This window comes from Spermophilus citellus, assembly GCF_964194105.1.
Source record: "Spermophilus citellus genome assembly, chromosome: 3".
Taxonomy (NCBI): Eukaryota; Metazoa; Chordata; class Mammalia; order Rodentia; family Sciuridae; genus Spermophilus; species Spermophilus citellus.
This window is the reverse complement of record NC_138184.1, coordinates 89,556,640-89,573,622: the sequence shown is the minus strand read 5'-3', so window position 1 is coordinate 89,573,622 and position 16,983 is coordinate 89,556,640. Positions and strand designations below refer to the sequence as shown.

The following is a 16,983-nucleotide window of genomic DNA, read 5'->3' as shown; positions in this document are numbered from 1 at the left end:
TAAAAAAGAGCAGAGATCTCCTCAGCATGCCATATTTTCCCCTATATATTTTAAGTCTGTAATAAATATCTGTTGAATAATCGAATGTCAACAATATAATGTATGCTATGGATACAAAAAAATTTAGAACTACTGGTATCCTATACACCATTTATTTAGCATTAACCTTTGATGTCTATACTTTATGTTTGTGATTTATTTTTTAATTAAAATGTAAGCTCTTTGAGAAAAAAAAAAAAAAAAGAAAAGGGAATTGTGCTCTTCTACGTACATTCTTGTCCAGTTTCCCATATTACTAATGAAAGGTATTTGCAAATAGGTTGATTACCCAAGAATAAGGTAGGATCCGTTACTACAAGATAAGAATTAATTAGGAATTCTAATTCTTTTGGATCACTGTCTAATACAGACGTTCTTAACAGGCTTATTTCAAGATTCCAAGGAATTGTGAATCAGGATAGGAAAAAAAATTACATCTTTATTTTCCCAAATCTCCACCTGAAATTTAGTATTTCTTTCACTTATAAATGTAGGCGAAACATAAAATAAAATGAAATCCTTAGAACCTTTATTTTGTCACGATAGTAAATACACATTCTGACAGTCTATCAACACTATAATCTTAAAGTATCGATGGGCAAACAATTTTTCAAGATAATTGCAATAATATGATTATTTTTAAATCTGTGATTTCTATTTAGCAACAACGTCACAGGTACTGCTGTGACTGGAATTTTTTGGTTTTGATGTTTTTGCCTATATTCAAAATTCAAAGAAATGCTAAAATTGCAGAGACAGACTAGTGAAAATAAAGATGCACTATTTTTCAAAGAGAGAAAATTAGGTTTATTTATTGAGTTAATTTTACTAAATTTTTTTAATCCCTGTTTGTTACACATGTTGCAAATTAATTTGATAACACATCAGGCACCAAAACTCCACAAAATTTTATAAAAAGAATTACCCCAATTATCACAGGAGTTTCACTTGCTAAATCTCCAGTCACAAGATTGAGACAACCAAGAGTATGATAATTTTCAGTAGAAATAAAACTGGATTTGATTTGTCCTTGTAACTACAAAAAAAAAAAAAATTAGTATGTTCCATATTCACTTTTTCTTTTTTTGCAGAGGGGTACTAGGGATTGAATTCGGGGGCACTCAACCACTGAGCCACATCCCCAAGCTCTGTATTATATTTTATTTAGAGACAAGGTCTCAATGAATTGCTTAGCAGCTTACTTTTGCTGAAACTGGTTTTGAACTTGTGATCATCCTGTCTCAGCCTCCTGAGTCACTGGGATTACAGGCATGCACCATAGTGCCTGGCTACATTTTTTTCCTTATGCTCCACAAAAATCACTTTAAATCAATCAGATATAAATGTATTTTTAAACAGAAATTTATTAAAATGTCACATCAAGCTAGGCATGCTTGTACACACCTGCAATACCAGCTACTTGGGAGGCTGAAGCAGGGGGATCGCAAATTGGAGGTCAACATTGGCAAATTAGTGAAACACTAGCTCGAAATAAAAAATGAAAGAGATAGGGAAGTAGCTCAGTAGTAAAGTGCCCCTGGCCTCAATCTTCAGTATGGAGGATGGGGATGGAAGTCATATTATAGCAGTTCCTAAAACTGCCACCAATATACAGAAACGCTGTCTGCATTTATATTAAATTTAAGTTTAAAGAGGACAATATTATTTTGTTTTCTTACCTTTTTGACTGTATCCAAATCTACATTCTCAATTGCTGCATTAAAAAAAGAAAGCAGGCTAAACTTGTGATGTCAATCTATAAAATAATTCAAGTCACCCCTTTATTGTCAAAGTTCATGATTAATAAGTTAAGGCTTACTTTTCAGTATTACCCTTGATCAATAGTATAAATTATAAGCACACATATTGTATTCAGGGTACCAGCCAAGCTGACTGAACGTTCCCCATAGTACATCTCTGCCCCAACCCCTATCCATGTTTCTTCCTACCAAGAGGGTCTTCTTATTCTACTATGAAGCCTTGATCATTTCTCACTCTGCTTTGGAATAGCTCTTTTACTTATCTAGCTCCTTCATTAAACATCAGAAAACTATGGATCTTAAACCTTGTGATACACTCAGGACCTAGCAGAGGCCTAGTACATAGGAAAAGTTTTAAAACATTTGTGGAATACATGCTCTGAACCAATTCCTCAGTCTTCCCTGGCTCAAAGGGACATTTGGTTCACACCAATCACTGAATATGTTATAGATATTTCTGCTCTACACTATTAACTCTTTATATAGTTATTTCCGTTTCTAAGTTCATTCACTTCAACAAAAAGCATTTATTTTTCTGCTAGTGTATACCTTTCCTCCCCAACTAAGCTGTATATTTCTTGAAGGCTATAACCAAATTATATTTCCTCAGATTCCATAGCAGCTGTAACAGAGGAAAGTAAGTGTATTCTGAATATTTCCAAGTATACTAGAATAAATGCAATTAAAATACAATATTTTAAAAGAGAATATTTGAAAATCTACCTGGAAAACTAAAAGTTACTGCTGTAAATTAATAAGAAAATAATGTATTGCATACCTTGCTGGATTTTTACAAGCTGAAGATTTGTAACATAAAAAAATCCATTATTTGTAAGAAGCAACATATAATAGGTACCTATTAAAATGAAATCAAAATCAGTTTCTCTGAAAGTCATGTGGATACAAAATTTAAACCAGTCTCTAGAACTAATTTAAAAATATGTCAATTTGCTCATTTAAATTTTAATTAAATAATATATTAACATTACAGATAAAGCTTATTTACAAAAGTTGGTTCGTTATTGACTAAAAATGTTAAGTTCTTTGAACCTTTTACATGAAAACTAAACATCATGTTCCAGAAAAAGAGTCAGATATACCAGAATAAATTATATTCCAGTTAATCTTTATTGAAACCAAACTATAATATGCTGAAACTCACAAAAACATTTTAAAAAAAGTCTTCTTGTAAAAATGAGTATAAAACATTATATTTAGGAAAAGCATATATTTAATCCTCTGAAAAGTGCTAAGATAAAAAAATTGCTTCTTATTAACTGCATCAAAATTAATCTTAATATAGTGTAGGTAGTATAATAATGAATTTATACTATTTGTTAAAAATGAGCATGAATTTTTATTGGATATTTAACAGAAGACATGCAAAATAAATTCAAAAAACTTACCTTCATTTGAACCATCTTTGTCAATAACAAGATTCTGATAGGTACGCTGATGTTCATCATTAGCTTTCTCAACAAAAGCCTAATTACAAATTAATTTCAATAATAAGATTAAACCCAGAAAAAATGCAATGAGGATTATATTCTCTAAGCCCTGGAGTATCAATTATCATTACTAATAATTCTGCCTATATTCCAGATACATCAGTTTTAAAATAGAAAACCACTCTGAACAAGTGTATTAAAAAAATTTAAGCTTAATTTTTCAATTCAGCGTTTACTTTGTGTTTCTGAAGTGATATTCTTAAACTTAATGTAAAGAAACATTCTTTTCATTTAAAACACTAGTTAATGGTTTGCTAGAGTTTTAGTTATCTAAGAGATTACTTAAAATTTAGATGATCTTACATTAGTGAGTAATGTTTGCTTCGATGCCACATGAATGAGATGTACGTTGCCACTTCTCTCCCCAACCAAAAGAAACATTCCTCCTTGACACAGGCCAGCTACATCCACTTCAGTATCTGAAAATTTTCAAATCGAAGTTTTATTATAAACTGCCTTCAAAAATGCTTATTGTCGGAGCTGGAGTTGTGACTCAGTCATGGCGCACTCGTCTGGCATGTGTGAAGCACTGGTTGATCCACAGCACCACATAAAAATAAGTAAATAAAATAAAGGTATTGTGTCCATCTATACCCCCCAAAATATTTTATTTATTTTTTAATATTTTGTTTATTTAGTTGTAGTTGTACACAATACCTTTATTTTTTATGTGGTGCTGAGGATCGAACCTAGGGCCTCCACACTAGGCGAGCACTCTACCCCTGAGCCACAACCCCAGCCTCTAAAAAAAATATGTTTAAAAATTGCTTACTGATGGGGCTAGAGTGGTGGCTCAGTGGTAGAGCACTTGCCTAGCACTGTGTGAGGCACTGGGTTTGATCCTCAGCACCATATAAAAATAAATAAATAAAGGTAAAATATGCCCATCTGCATCCAAAAAAATTTTTTTAAATGCTTATTGTAAATATGAAAAAAATGGAAAATTTGTCACTAAAAAGTCAATGATTTAGGCTGCTTCTAATTATTTTTTTTTAAAGTTATGATAAAAGTAAAAAACAAAAACACTACTAACTTTAATTTGGTCAACAAATATTTATGGAGCAGTTATTATGTGCTAAACATTGTTCTGAACCTTTTGCATATATCTGAAAATAACAAAGATTCCCACCATCAAGGAGCTCAAATTCTCAGGCAGAAATAGGTGATAAAACAACATGATAAACAAATTAAAGATTCATGAGAAGGTGATCAGTGTTCCAGAAAAAAGAAAAAGGAAAACAGGGTAAGAAAAGAGCTTGCAAGAACCATGCATTTTGTGGAATGGATCAGACCACTCAAGAAGATTAGAGGGTAACACGCATAAATCAAATGCATTCCTGTATATCAGCGACAAATCCTCTGAAACGGAAATGAGGACAACTACTCCATTCACAATATCCCCCCAAAAAATAAAATACCTGGGAATCAACCTAACAAAAGAGGTGAAAGACCTATACAATGAAAACTACAGAACCCTAAAAAGAGACATAGAAGAAGACCTCAGAAGATGGAAAAATATACCCGGCTCATGGATAGGCAGAACTAACATCATCAAAATGGCGATATTACCAAAAGTTCTCTATAAGTTCAATGCTATCCCAATCAAAATCCCAACAGCATTTCTTGTAGAAATAGATAAAACAATCAGGAAATTCATATGGAATAATAAAAGACCCAGAATAGCAAAAACAATGCTAAGCAGGAAGTGTGAATCAGGCGGTATAGCGATACCAGACTTCAAACTATACTACAGAGCAATAGTAACAAAAACAGCATGGTACTGGTACCAAAACAGGCGAGTGGACCAATGGTACAGAATAGAAGACACAGTAACCAATCCGCAAAACTACAACTATCTTATATTTGATAAAGGGGCTAAAAGCATGCAATGGAGGAAGGATAGCATCTTCAACAAATGGTGCTGGGAAAACTGGAAATCCATTTGCATCAAAATGAAACTGAATCCCTTTCTCTCGCCATGCACAAAAGTTAACTCAAAATGGATCAAGGAGCTCGATATTAAATCAGAGACACGGCGTCTGATAGAAGAAAAAGTCGGCTATGATCTACATACTGTGGGGTCAGGCCCCAAATTCCTCAATAGGACACCCATAGCGCAAGAATTAACAACCAGAATCAACAAATGGGACTTACTCAAACTAAAAAGTTTTCTCTCAACGAAAGAAACAATAAGAGAGATAAACAGGGAGCCTACATCCTGGGAACAAATCTTTACCCCACACACTTCAGATAGAGCCCTAATATCCAGAGTATACAAAGAACTCAAAAAATTAGATAATAAGATAACAAATAACCCAATCAACAAATGGGCCAAGGACCTGAACAGACACTTCTCAGAGGAGGACATACAATCAATCAACAAGTACATGAAAAAATGCTCAACATCGCTAGCAGTCAGAGAAATGCAAATCAAAACCACCCTAAGATACCATCTCACTCCAGTAAGATTGGCAGCCATTAAGAAGTCCAACAACAACAAGTGCTGGCGAGGATGCGGGGAAATGGGTACACTTGTTCATTGTTGGTGGGACTGCAAAATGGTGCAGCCAATTTGGAAAGCAGTATGGAGATTTCTTGGAAAGCTGGGAATGGAACCACCATTTGACCCAGCTATTCCCCTTCTCGGTCTATTCCCTAAAGACCTAACAAGAGCATGCTACAGGGACACTGCTATATCGATGTTCATAGCAGCACAATTCACGATAGCAAGATTGTGGAACCAACCTAGAAGCCCTTCAATAGATGAATGGATTAAAAAATGTGGCATTTATACACAATGGAGTATTACTCTGCAATAAGAAATGACAAAATCATAGAATTTGGAGCGAAATGGATGGCATTAGAGCAGATTATGCTAAGTGAAGCTAGCCAATCCTTAAAAAACAAATGTCAAATGTCTTCTTTGATATAAGGGGAGTAATCAAGGACAGGGTAGAGACGAAGAGCTGGAGAAGAAGAATAACATTAAACAAGGATGATAGGCGGGAGGGAAAGTGAGAGTTAAGGGAAATTGCATGGAATTGGAAGGTGAGCCTCAGGGTTATACACAATTACATATAAGAGGAAAGGAGGAGTAGGAGAAAAATTATATAAGTGGAAGAAACGATTTATAGTAGAGGGGATGGAGAGAGAGAAGGGGAGGGGAGGGGAGGGGAGGGGTGAGGGGACAGTGGAGAATGGGATAGACAGCAGAATACATCAGTCACTAGAAAGGCAATTTGTAAATCAATGGAAATGTAACTGATGTGACACAGCAATCTGTATACGGGGTAAAAATGGGAGTTCATAACCCACTTGAATCAATCTGTGAAATATGGTATATTAAGAACTATGTAATGTTTTGAACAACCAACAATAAAATAATAAAAAAAAAAAAAGAAAAAAGAAAAAAAAAAAAAAGAAGATTAGAGGGAGGGAGGAAGTTAGCCAAAGGTATAAAGAGTTCCAGACAGTGGCATAGCTGGGCAAGGGTCATCAGGTGGGGGCTTGCCTGTGTTTACACAACAGCATGAAGACAAAGGTGACTGATAAGGGAGCAGAGGGGAGAATTAGAGACAAAAGCAACAGCATGAACTGGCTTATTAACTAAAATTATTCAGCAAAAACTATCTCCACACACATGTATTAAGTTACACAGTTCACTAAATCAGTGGTGATACTGTGAATCTTGTGTTCTGATCATGGTAGATATGTTAAGATTCCATGAATAGAGATTTCTTGCCTCTACAATACAAGTAAGATTACATTTTCAGGCTGGAGTTATAGCTCAGTGGTACTGTGAGGCACTGAGTTCGAACCTCAGCACCACAAAAAAAATTTATACAAAAAAAAAAATACCTGCCTTCCGATTCCTTTTAGGTTGTCTAAATTCTTAAAGCAAATACTCCAAGTATCACCTTTCTTACAGAAATTACTTCTCTTGAAAGAAAAGCTTTCATACTGTTTCACTAATTTCACTAATTTCAACACAATCACTGATTTACCCTTTAATTTAACATTTTAAAAAAATGTTTTTTGGTACCAGGGATTGAACTCAGGGGCACTCAACATTGAGCCACATCCCCAGCCCTATTTTATATTTTATTTAGAGACAGGGTCTTACTGAGTTGCTTAGCACCTTGTTGTTGTTGAGGCTATGTTTGAATTCATGATCCTCCTGCCTCAGCCTCCCTGGGATTACGGGCATGTGCCACCATGCTTGGCTCCTTAATTTACTCTTAAATTCACATTTACAGGTGGGTCCAAGTGCATGCCTATAATCCCAGCTACTTAAGACACTGAGGCAGGGGGTTGTAAGTTCCAGGCCAGCCTCAGCAACATAGAATACTAAAATATAGGGCTGGGGATGTGGCTCAAGCGGTAGCGCGCTCGCCTGGCATGCGTGCGGCCCGGGTTCGATCCTCAGCACCACATACCAACAAAGATGTTGTGTCCACCGAGAACTAAAAAATAAATATTAAAAATTCTCTCATTCTCTCTCACTCTCTCTCTCTCCTCTCTCACTCTCTTTAAAAAAAAAAAAAAAAGAATACTAAAATATAAAAAGGGATAAGGGTATAGCTCAATGGTAGAGAGCCCCTGGGTTTAACCCTCAGTACCATGCCCCCACATAAAAATACCCTCATCAATGGACTGTGGTTGTGGCTCAGCAGTAGAGCACTCACCTAGCACGTGCAAGGCCCTGGGTTTGATCCTCAGCACCATGTAACAATAAATAAATAAAATAAAGGTATAAAAAAAATACTCCCATCAAAAAGGCAGCCTATGAGAAATTGTAGCAAAGTATATTTGACTTCCAATGTATATTTTTTATTTATATATGACAGCAGAATGCATTACAATTCTTATTACACATAGAGAGCACAATTTTTCATACCTCTGGTTGTATACATAGCATATTCACACCAATTCATGTCTTCATACCTGTACTTTGGATAATAAATGCCCCCACCCTTCCCCTCCAAACCCTCTGCCCTATCTAGAGTTGGTCTATTCCTCCCATGCTCCCTCTCCCTATTCCACTATGAATCAGCCTCCTTATAGCAAAGAAAACATTCAACATTTGGTTTTTCGGGAATGGCTAACTTCACTTAGAATTATCTTCTCTAACTCCATCTAATTACCTGCAAATGCCATGATTTTACTCTTTTATTGCTGAGTAATATTCCATTGTGTATATATGCCACATATTTTTTATCTATTCATCTACTGAAGGGCATCTAGGTTGGTTCCACAGTTTAGCTATTATGAATTGTGCTGCTATAGACATTGATGTGGCTGTGTCCCTGTAGTATTTTGATTTTGTCCTTTGGATATAGATAGAGGAGAGGGATAGCTGGGTCAAATGGTGGTTCCATTCCCAATTCCAAGGTATTTCATTAGACTTACCAAATATAAGATGCAACTGAAGTGATCTACACACACTGTCAAGCAGTATCACGGATTGATCTGCTACAATTATAAATCCATCATTTAAGCTGCACGCTTGTATCTTTGGATTCAGAGAGGTCTGTGAGAGGAGAAAGCATGACCAAAATTAAAACATTTTTATACAAGTTTCATAATAATTGTCAATAGTATCCTCATGGCCCCAAAGACCCAACTTTGAAACTTAACCATACAGTCCATCTACCTAAGAAGTTGTTATGGTTTAGATAGGAGGTGTCTCCTAAACGTGCCTGTTAATGCAGGAATATTCAAAAGTAAAATGGTTGTATTATGAGAATGGTAACCTAATTACTCCAGCCTAGCTTGAATGGACTGACTGGGTGGTAAAGGAAGGTAGGGGAGCATGGATGGAGAAGGTGAGACACTGGGGTGTCCCTGGAAGGGTGCGTCTTCCCTGTGATTCTTTCCCCCACACTCTCTCAGCTTCCATCTGCCATGTGCCCTTCTGCCATGACACGCTGCCTCACCTGGACCCAGAGCAATGGAGTCAGCCATCTGTGGACTGAGATAGCTGATACTATGAGCCAAAATAAGCTTTTCCTCCTCTAAGTAATTCCTAGGGGGCATTTTGGTCACAGGGATGCAAAAGCTAAAATATTAGTCATTAAGTTCTTCTTTGTATGGTGTATTTTAAACCCATCCAAGGTCCTAAGTAAGGAAACAGTCCTGGAGGGGTAAGTAAGAGTGAGAGATTCCCCCATACAAGTCCTCTTTTTGTAAGAGTAGATCTTATACTATAGGAGACAAAAATTAACATAAATGAGTAAACCAATATTGGCATAAAGTTTCAGTTTCATGGCTAAGCTTGGGGAGCTGGGGGCAGGGATGATTTAACTGTGAAATGGTAGATAACCGCCCCTAGAGAAAACAATCTACATAAAGCTGAATCTACTCAACACCAGCCATGAAAATTTCTGAGGAAATGCCACACTGACTTGCCCACACTTTCCAACTTAACCAGAAAAGGTGATCTTTATGTGAAGCATACTGATTTTTAGATACTGGCAGCTAAGTCAACATCTTAAAAAACACTATGCAAGCAAAATTTCAGTCTTCAGTTTCAGCTTCGGTTGATTAGAGCTTCCCATGAAGATCTATCTAGAAGGAATTGGAATTTATGGTTGAGAATGCTCAGTTGCTTACTAGCTGTGTGCTTGTGAGCAAATGCCTCAACTGCCTCCCTGTGAAACAGGAGTAAAATAACAATACCTACAATACTTACTGCAGGGAGGTTAGATGAATTAATTCATGTTAAGGGTTTACAAGTATCTTGCACATAGCCTATCTCAATAAATGCCAACTGCTCTTAGTTGTCCCTGACACAACAAGATAATCCCTTTATCTGTGCCAATGTCAAGGGTCACCTTCTCCAGGAACAATTTTTGAAAGTTCCACCATACTCGTATCCCTCTTCTATTACTTCAATCAGTGAAAAGTTACACCAAAGCACTGCAATGAAGCCACTGTGCTCTGTTTCTAGGGATCTATCTGTCCACCTTGTTCTCTCCATTGAGTTGTTCTTCCTTTCTTCCTGAGGCCCAAGTCAAGTGTAGTCAAGTCAAGAGCATGTAATGAGGTGCTCCTTAGACTGCTAAAACCACAATGAGGTCTCCATCTGAATTCCTACCCGATTAATTGTCTCTACCATTCATTTACGCTTAGCATATACTGACTTGCACAAACATCTTTTTTTCTTATTTTGTTTTTTATGTTTTGCTTAAAAAATATACTTTTACAGCTAAATATCTTGTATTACTTGTCTTCTGTCTGCCTAACATTAAGGTAAGACCCTAAAATAAAAGGAAAATATGTCCAAGTGCCTAGCATAAGCTCACAGTCATTCTTCAATAGAGACCCTCAGAAGTAACGAGAGGCCTAGGACACTTCCAGTTTTTAAGCCTCCTACTAATATCAAAAAATAAAGAAATGTCTTTTCTCATTACAGAATGTGTGGTATAGCTTAAATTTTTGCCGTTAACAAATAAATAATGTAATGGCAAAAAAAAAAAAAAAATGCAATTTGGGGCCTGAGGATATGGTTCAGTTGGTAGAATGCTTGCCTAGCATGCACAAATCCCTGCATTCAATCCCCAGCACCACCCAGGAAAAAAAAAAAAAGCAATTTGTTTGGACTACTCATAAGATAATTAATATTTACATATCATGTGATCCATGGTCAGCTAACAACAGAATAGTCCAACAAAAGGATGTAAGTTTAAAGCTGCATGAAGAATGACTTCTGGGGCTGAGGTTGAGGCTCAGTGGTGGAGCACTTGCCCAGTGTATGTGAGGCATTGGGTTCAATTCTCAGTACCACATAAAAATAAATAAATAAAATAATGGTATTGTGTCCATCTACCAAAAAAAAAAAAGAATGACTTCTGACCTGGTGTGGTGATGCCTACAAGGCAAAACCCCATCTCAAAAAAAAAAAAAGAACAATTTCTGATTTATTTTGTGGTAACGGGGAGTGAACCCAAGGCCTCAGGCATGGTATGCAATTACCTCTATCAATGAGCTATATTCCCAGCCCAATTTCTGTTTTTTAAATCCTGTCAGTCAGTTTCTTCGCATACATTTAGCACCTCATTTGAAAAAATGTCAAAAGGGCTGGGGATGTGGCTCAAGCGGTAGTGCGCTCGCCTGGCATGCGTGTGGCCCGGGTTCGATCCTCAGCACCACATACAAACAAGGATGTTGTGTCCGCCGAGAACTAAAAGATAAATATTAAAAAATTAAAAAAAAAAAAAAAAGAAAAATGTCAAAAGCCTAAATTTTAGGCCCCTTACAAATAAGATCCCCTGACCTGTCTTCCATGCTCTAGGAGACATAACTTTGTCTCTAATAGTTGGTCTCTTCTTCCTTCCTTTTAATCTTTTTCTTATTAAGAGGATTAAATAATAGCATTGACATGCTAAGGGAACTAGAGGAACCATGGGGTATACTACAGTGACAGAAGGTCAGCTGTACTTTCTTTATAAGAAATCTTTGTTCACCAACATCACCCTATCAGCAGAAACGAAGGACTAGGCTAGGGGCATAGTTCAGTGGTAGAGTGTTTACCTGGGATGTGTTAGGCCCTGGGTTCAATCCCCACCACCTTTCCTTTTTTTGGAGGAACCCCCCAAAGAAAGGGAAAAAAGAAAAAAAAGTACTGAAAAGGGAAAATCAGAAACTTAGATGTTATCTCAATACTTAAATGAATAATAAATAAATAAATAAATAAATAAATAAATAAATAACAAGGACTAGGGATGCAGCTCAGGGGTAAATGGCCTCTGGGGTCCAATCTCTACTACCAAGAAAAAAAAAAGTTGTCAATGAAAGAGTCATTGTCAAAATCTTACCTTTTCAGAGGAGATCTTTGCAAGCAAATCTACTTGATACAAGCAAGTTCCATTTTCATTTCTTGACCCTACACTTAGGTATCCACTTCCTGTATCATCACTTGTTAGCAGCTCAATATCATTCCACATGCTTCTGGAACTGAGTCAGGAAGCACAGTCTTTCCTGTGACAACATGTAAAATTACAAATCAAACTATCTTGTTGCATGGAATTCAGGTCCTTGGGAAGTGTTTGGAGTTGCCCCAGCTCCAAAGACTAACCTCCCCATCCCCCCCCCCAGAAGAGCTGGCCAATGGTGAGTCCTGCTGACTCACATGATCCTTACCCACCAATCAGAACTTCCCCATTGCCGTCCAATGGTGAGTCATGCTGACTCACATGATCCTTACCCACCAATCAGAAAGCACCCCATGCCAGCGGCCAAAACCTTTAAATTGTTTCAACCATCAGACTATCCCTGGCTCTATAAATATGCAGAGCTGCCTCAATAAACAGGCATTTTCTCTGATGGCAAGCCTTGATTGTTCTTTCATTGGTGCCGAAACCCGGGAAGGGGAATTCCTTGCTGCTTGAGGGCCCCCTCTCAAGGCTTGCCATCCTCGTCCATTCTTTGGAGCTCTGGCTCTTCAGTAGGTGAGTTCCCCTATTGGGTATCCAACTTCAGACAGATTATGCAGGGGCTTTGACCGTGATCGTCCGGCAAACCTCTGACGCCCAATCTGGAGGAGAGGACGCACCCCACCACGACCTTCACAGTCACGGTAGACTCTCTGGAACCCAGTTCTTGAGCAGGAGGTACTGAGGGGTGGAAGAACAGGCACTCCCCCCCACCTCTCAACCACCCTTGTCCCTTTCCTGACCTATGGGGGCCTCTTCTTCCCTCCCTGTAGACTCCCCCTAATTAAATTCTGCACACAAGATTGGCCTTACTATCAATTAGACAATCAAAATCAATGGCCCCCAGGAGGATCCCTAGATCCCGCAATTCTCAGAGATCTGTTTAACTTCTGCGAGCACTCAAAAAAGAGGAAGGAGATCCCCTATGTTGAGGCTTTTTCTCTTCTTTGTTCTCACCCCGACCTATTCGGCAGATGAACCCCCTCCCTACCAACCTCCCCCGTCAGCTCCGTCCAGCCCCTCAGGTGTTCCCCCTGACTCCGCTGACACCTTTAGTTCCCCCTAAACTAGGACTCACTCCGTAGTCCCACAAAGTATGGCCCCCTTAAGAGAGGTTGCTGGACCTGAGGGCATTATCCGGGTGTATGTCCTGTTCTCTATGAATGACCTCATGCAACTGGAGTGAAGGTTGGGCTCACTCACTACAGATCTCACCACTTAGAGAGTTTCAATGGGTCCTCCAGGCTTATAGCCTCACTCACCATGAGATATACATGTTATTAGCTAATACTCTCCTTCTTGAGGAACGTACCAGAGTCTGGGAACTTGCCAGAGCCCATGCAGATGAAACTCACTGAGTTAATCCCAATCACCCTCCGGGGTCACTTGAGCCCCAGATCAAACTCCTGACTGGGATTATAACACACAAGCTGGCATACAGAGTAGGGAGCGATTCTCCATATGTATTATGGCTGGGCTCAAAAAGGCGGCACGTAAGGCTGCCAATTTCCAAAAATTTCAAGTGATTATTCAAAAGTGAGAGGAGACCCCATCAGAATTTCTGGATCGGCTTACAAAAGCCCTTCAGCAGTATACTAACCTAGATCCCGAAACCCCAGATGGCCATCATGTCCTTATGACATATTTCCTCTCTCAGAGCTACCCCGACATCCGGGCCAAACTAAAAAAGCTCGAACAAAGCCCTGCCACCCCTGAGACTGAGATCTTGGCAGTAGCCTTTGAAGTTTTTCACAACCGGGAAGAGGAAATTGAGCGCCACAAGCACAGGGCCACACACAATAACTTTCAAATGATCGCCCAGGTGCTGCAGGGTGCTTCCTCGGGTTGCCGCCCATCACCGAAACCCTACCCCCACCCCACCCCCCGCGCCTGCTTCAAGTGTGGCAAGGAGGGACATAGGGCCAAGGCATGCCCCAAACCATGCACTCTGCGTAACCCACGCCCTAAATGTCAACAAGGTCATTGGGGTTCTGACTGTCCTAGATTTTGTAGGAAGCCTATAGCCAGGGAACCCTCTAACATTTTGGGCATAGCAATCGAAGATTGACGGAGCCTTGGGTCCTTGTCCCCAACCATAACGATTAGTAAACAAGAACCCAGGGTGTGGATTCAGGTGGATGGGTGCAAGGTTGACTTTCTCCTTTACACTGGGGCTACCTTTGAAGTCCTGACAGACTGGAGACAAAAAGTGTCATCCACCTCTTCTATTGTTGGGGTAGGAGGAAAGACCATCTATCCAAAAAAGATAAACCCCTACCCTCAGTGGTAGGGAAGCCCTTTACAATCCTTAAAAAGGCCCTCCTCCGGGCACCCGCCCCACATCTCCCTGACCTCTCCCGACCCTTCACCCTCTATGTACATGAAAAACAGGGACAAAGTCTGGGGGTTCTGGGTCAGGAATATGGCCCCACATTTGCACCAGTGGCCTACTCCAAACAGCTCGACCCCACCGTCAGGGGCTGGCCCCCATGTCTCAGAGCCCTAGCAGGGGCCATGATCTCCAGAAGGAAGCATACAAGCTTACCTTTGGCTCCCCACTAACCATCTCATCTCCTCACCATCTAAAGGATTTCCTCACTTACAAGGGGCTACAGTCACTTCCTCTGTTCCAGGGTTCTATCCCTCCTCGTCTCTCCTTGAAAATCCCTCCATCTCTTTTCAGCCCTGCTCTCCATTAAACCCTGCCTCCCTCCTCCCATCTTCTCCCTCACAAGATCCTGGAGGTATTAGAGATGATTTTACCCTGCCTTACCACCATTTCTGAGGGGCCCCTGCCCTCTTCGGACCTCGTCTGGTTCTCAGATGGTAGCTCCTTTATACATGAAGGGGTTAAAGTAGCGGGGTATGCTGTCATTTCCCTCTCATCCATCATAGAGGCAAAACCTTTCCCACCCAATACTACCAACCAACAAGCTGAACTCATAGCTCGCATGCCCTTGTGGCAGCTAGCAGAGGGAAAAACCTTCTCCCTATATACAGATCTCCCATGCAGCCATTTGGAAGAAAGGGGGCTATTGACCACCAGAGGGACGGCAGTCATTAATTCCACACTTATTTCTGGCCTACTACGAGCCTTCCCAACTGGGGATAATCCATGAGAGGCCCATCAAACTGACTCCTCCCTTACTACTATGGGGAATTCCAAGGCCAATCAAGTGGCTAGATCAGCCGCCCTACAGAGCTTTACTTCCTCTCCGCTACTCTTCCTTACCACCGGGGATCGGCCCAAAGATCCCCAACAACGCTTCCAGTTTCTTCACTCTCTATTCCATTCTAGTCCAGTCTCACTACTTTCCTTCACTCCTTTTTCACCCTTTCCCCACACGATAAGACCCTCCTACAACAGATCACTTCCGCTTGTCAGAGAACCAATACCAATACTCCTTTAAAACCTAAACCTTTCCCTTCTCATCAGGCCCGCAGTCATACCCCAACTGCAGACCAGCAGATTGATTTCACCAACATGCCCTGAGTAAAAAAACAAGCCTTTCCCATTTCTAACAAGCAGGCCTCTATGGTAGTTGACTCACATAATCCCCCATTTCGGGATGCCCACTTCTATCCAATCAGACAATGGCCCAGAATTCACCTCAAAGAAAACTCAGGGACTGGCTCACGCGCTATCACTCCCTTGGCATTTCCATTGCCCTTACCGCCCCCAGGCTTCCAGAAAGGTTGAAAGGACCAATCGGTCCCTTAAAAAGACCCTCACCAAGCTCACCATGGAATTAAGCCTGGACTGGGTAAAGGTGCTCCCCTTGGCTTTATTGCACATTAGGGCCTTGCCCAAGAAGCTTTCTAATCTCTCACCTTTCAAAGTCATGTATGGCCATCCCCTCATTCCTCCCGGACTGCTTACAGAACCCCTACCCATCTCCGAAACCTATGCCCTGCCCCTCCTGTTCCATCTACGCTCTGAACTCTGGCGCTATCAAGACTGGCTCCTTCTCGACCCTAGTATCTCTCAAAACCCTACCTCCTTAACACTTGGTCAACTTGTTTACTATTGCCCCACTTGTTTACTAAATCCCCCTCTAAAACCAAAATGGAAGGGCCCTGCTCAGGTGATTATGTGCACACCCTCAGCGGCCAAACTCAAACTACCTAATAACCAACTTACCCATGGATTCATATTTCCAGACTTAAGCCCGGCACTCCTATACCTTCATCAGAAGAGCCAACGATCGTCACCCGTCATTAAGTACTCTTGTCAATGCTCCCCCTCATTTCTGGCCCCTCTCTTCACCCTATGTCTGAAGATTCAAGGCAAGTGACCCTAAGGGGCCCCTCCAGCCAGACCCCCCCCTCCCACTTGCTTGAATCTGGCTGGTAGTGGGACCGTTGTTATGTTGTCCTTCTGACAAAACACTTAGGTGTCCAGAGCATGGTGACCCCTGAATAAGTGTGATCATAAGAGAGCACTTTACCAGTTGCCTTCTGGGCCTAAGGAGGAACATGTGTGTTTTGTTTACCCTCCCAGTTTCGTAAGAATTTCAAGTATCAGTATTTAAATAGAGGTGTTTCACATAAAAGCTGGAGAGATCTGACTGCTCTCAAAGGGAAATATGGTAACAATGGGCCACTGTTCTCCCTTGGCTGCCTTCGAGAAAGGCAAAGAGAGAAGCAAGCTGGTACAACCAGGTAGGAGAAAGTTTGAAGAGCAGCCTTAATAGAGAGGGGAGGAAGCTAGATTAAACTAGGAATGAAGAGTGGAATTGAGGG

The 16,983-nt window shown here is 40.2% G+C and overlaps 1 protein-coding gene across 1 annotated transcript in view; it reads right to left on the bottom strand.

The window, feature by feature from the left end:
* Positions 1–16,983, bottom strand: part of KNTC1 (kinetochore associated 1) — a gene marked incomplete at its 3' end in the record, with an annotated part of 89,940 nt that overhangs the window by 69,595 nt on the left and 3,362 nt on the right. Inside the window, exons 2-8 of the mRNA XM_081283250.1 lie at positions 12,124–12,286; positions 8,717–8,837; positions 3,611–3,726; positions 3,206–3,284; positions 2,578–2,655; positions 1,719–1,753; positions 965–1,075 (exon numbers count right to left, since the gene is read on the bottom strand). Of these exons, the coding sequence (XP_081139376.1) occupies positions 965–1,075; positions 1,719–1,753; positions 2,578–2,655; positions 3,206–3,284; positions 3,611–3,726; positions 8,717–8,837; positions 12,124–12,252 (669 nt within the window). The 5' untranslated portion in view covers positions 12,253–12,286. The remainder of the gene's footprint in view (positions 1–964; positions 1,076–1,718; positions 1,754–2,577; positions 2,656–3,205; positions 3,285–3,610; positions 3,727–8,716; positions 8,838–12,123; positions 12,287–16,983) is intronic.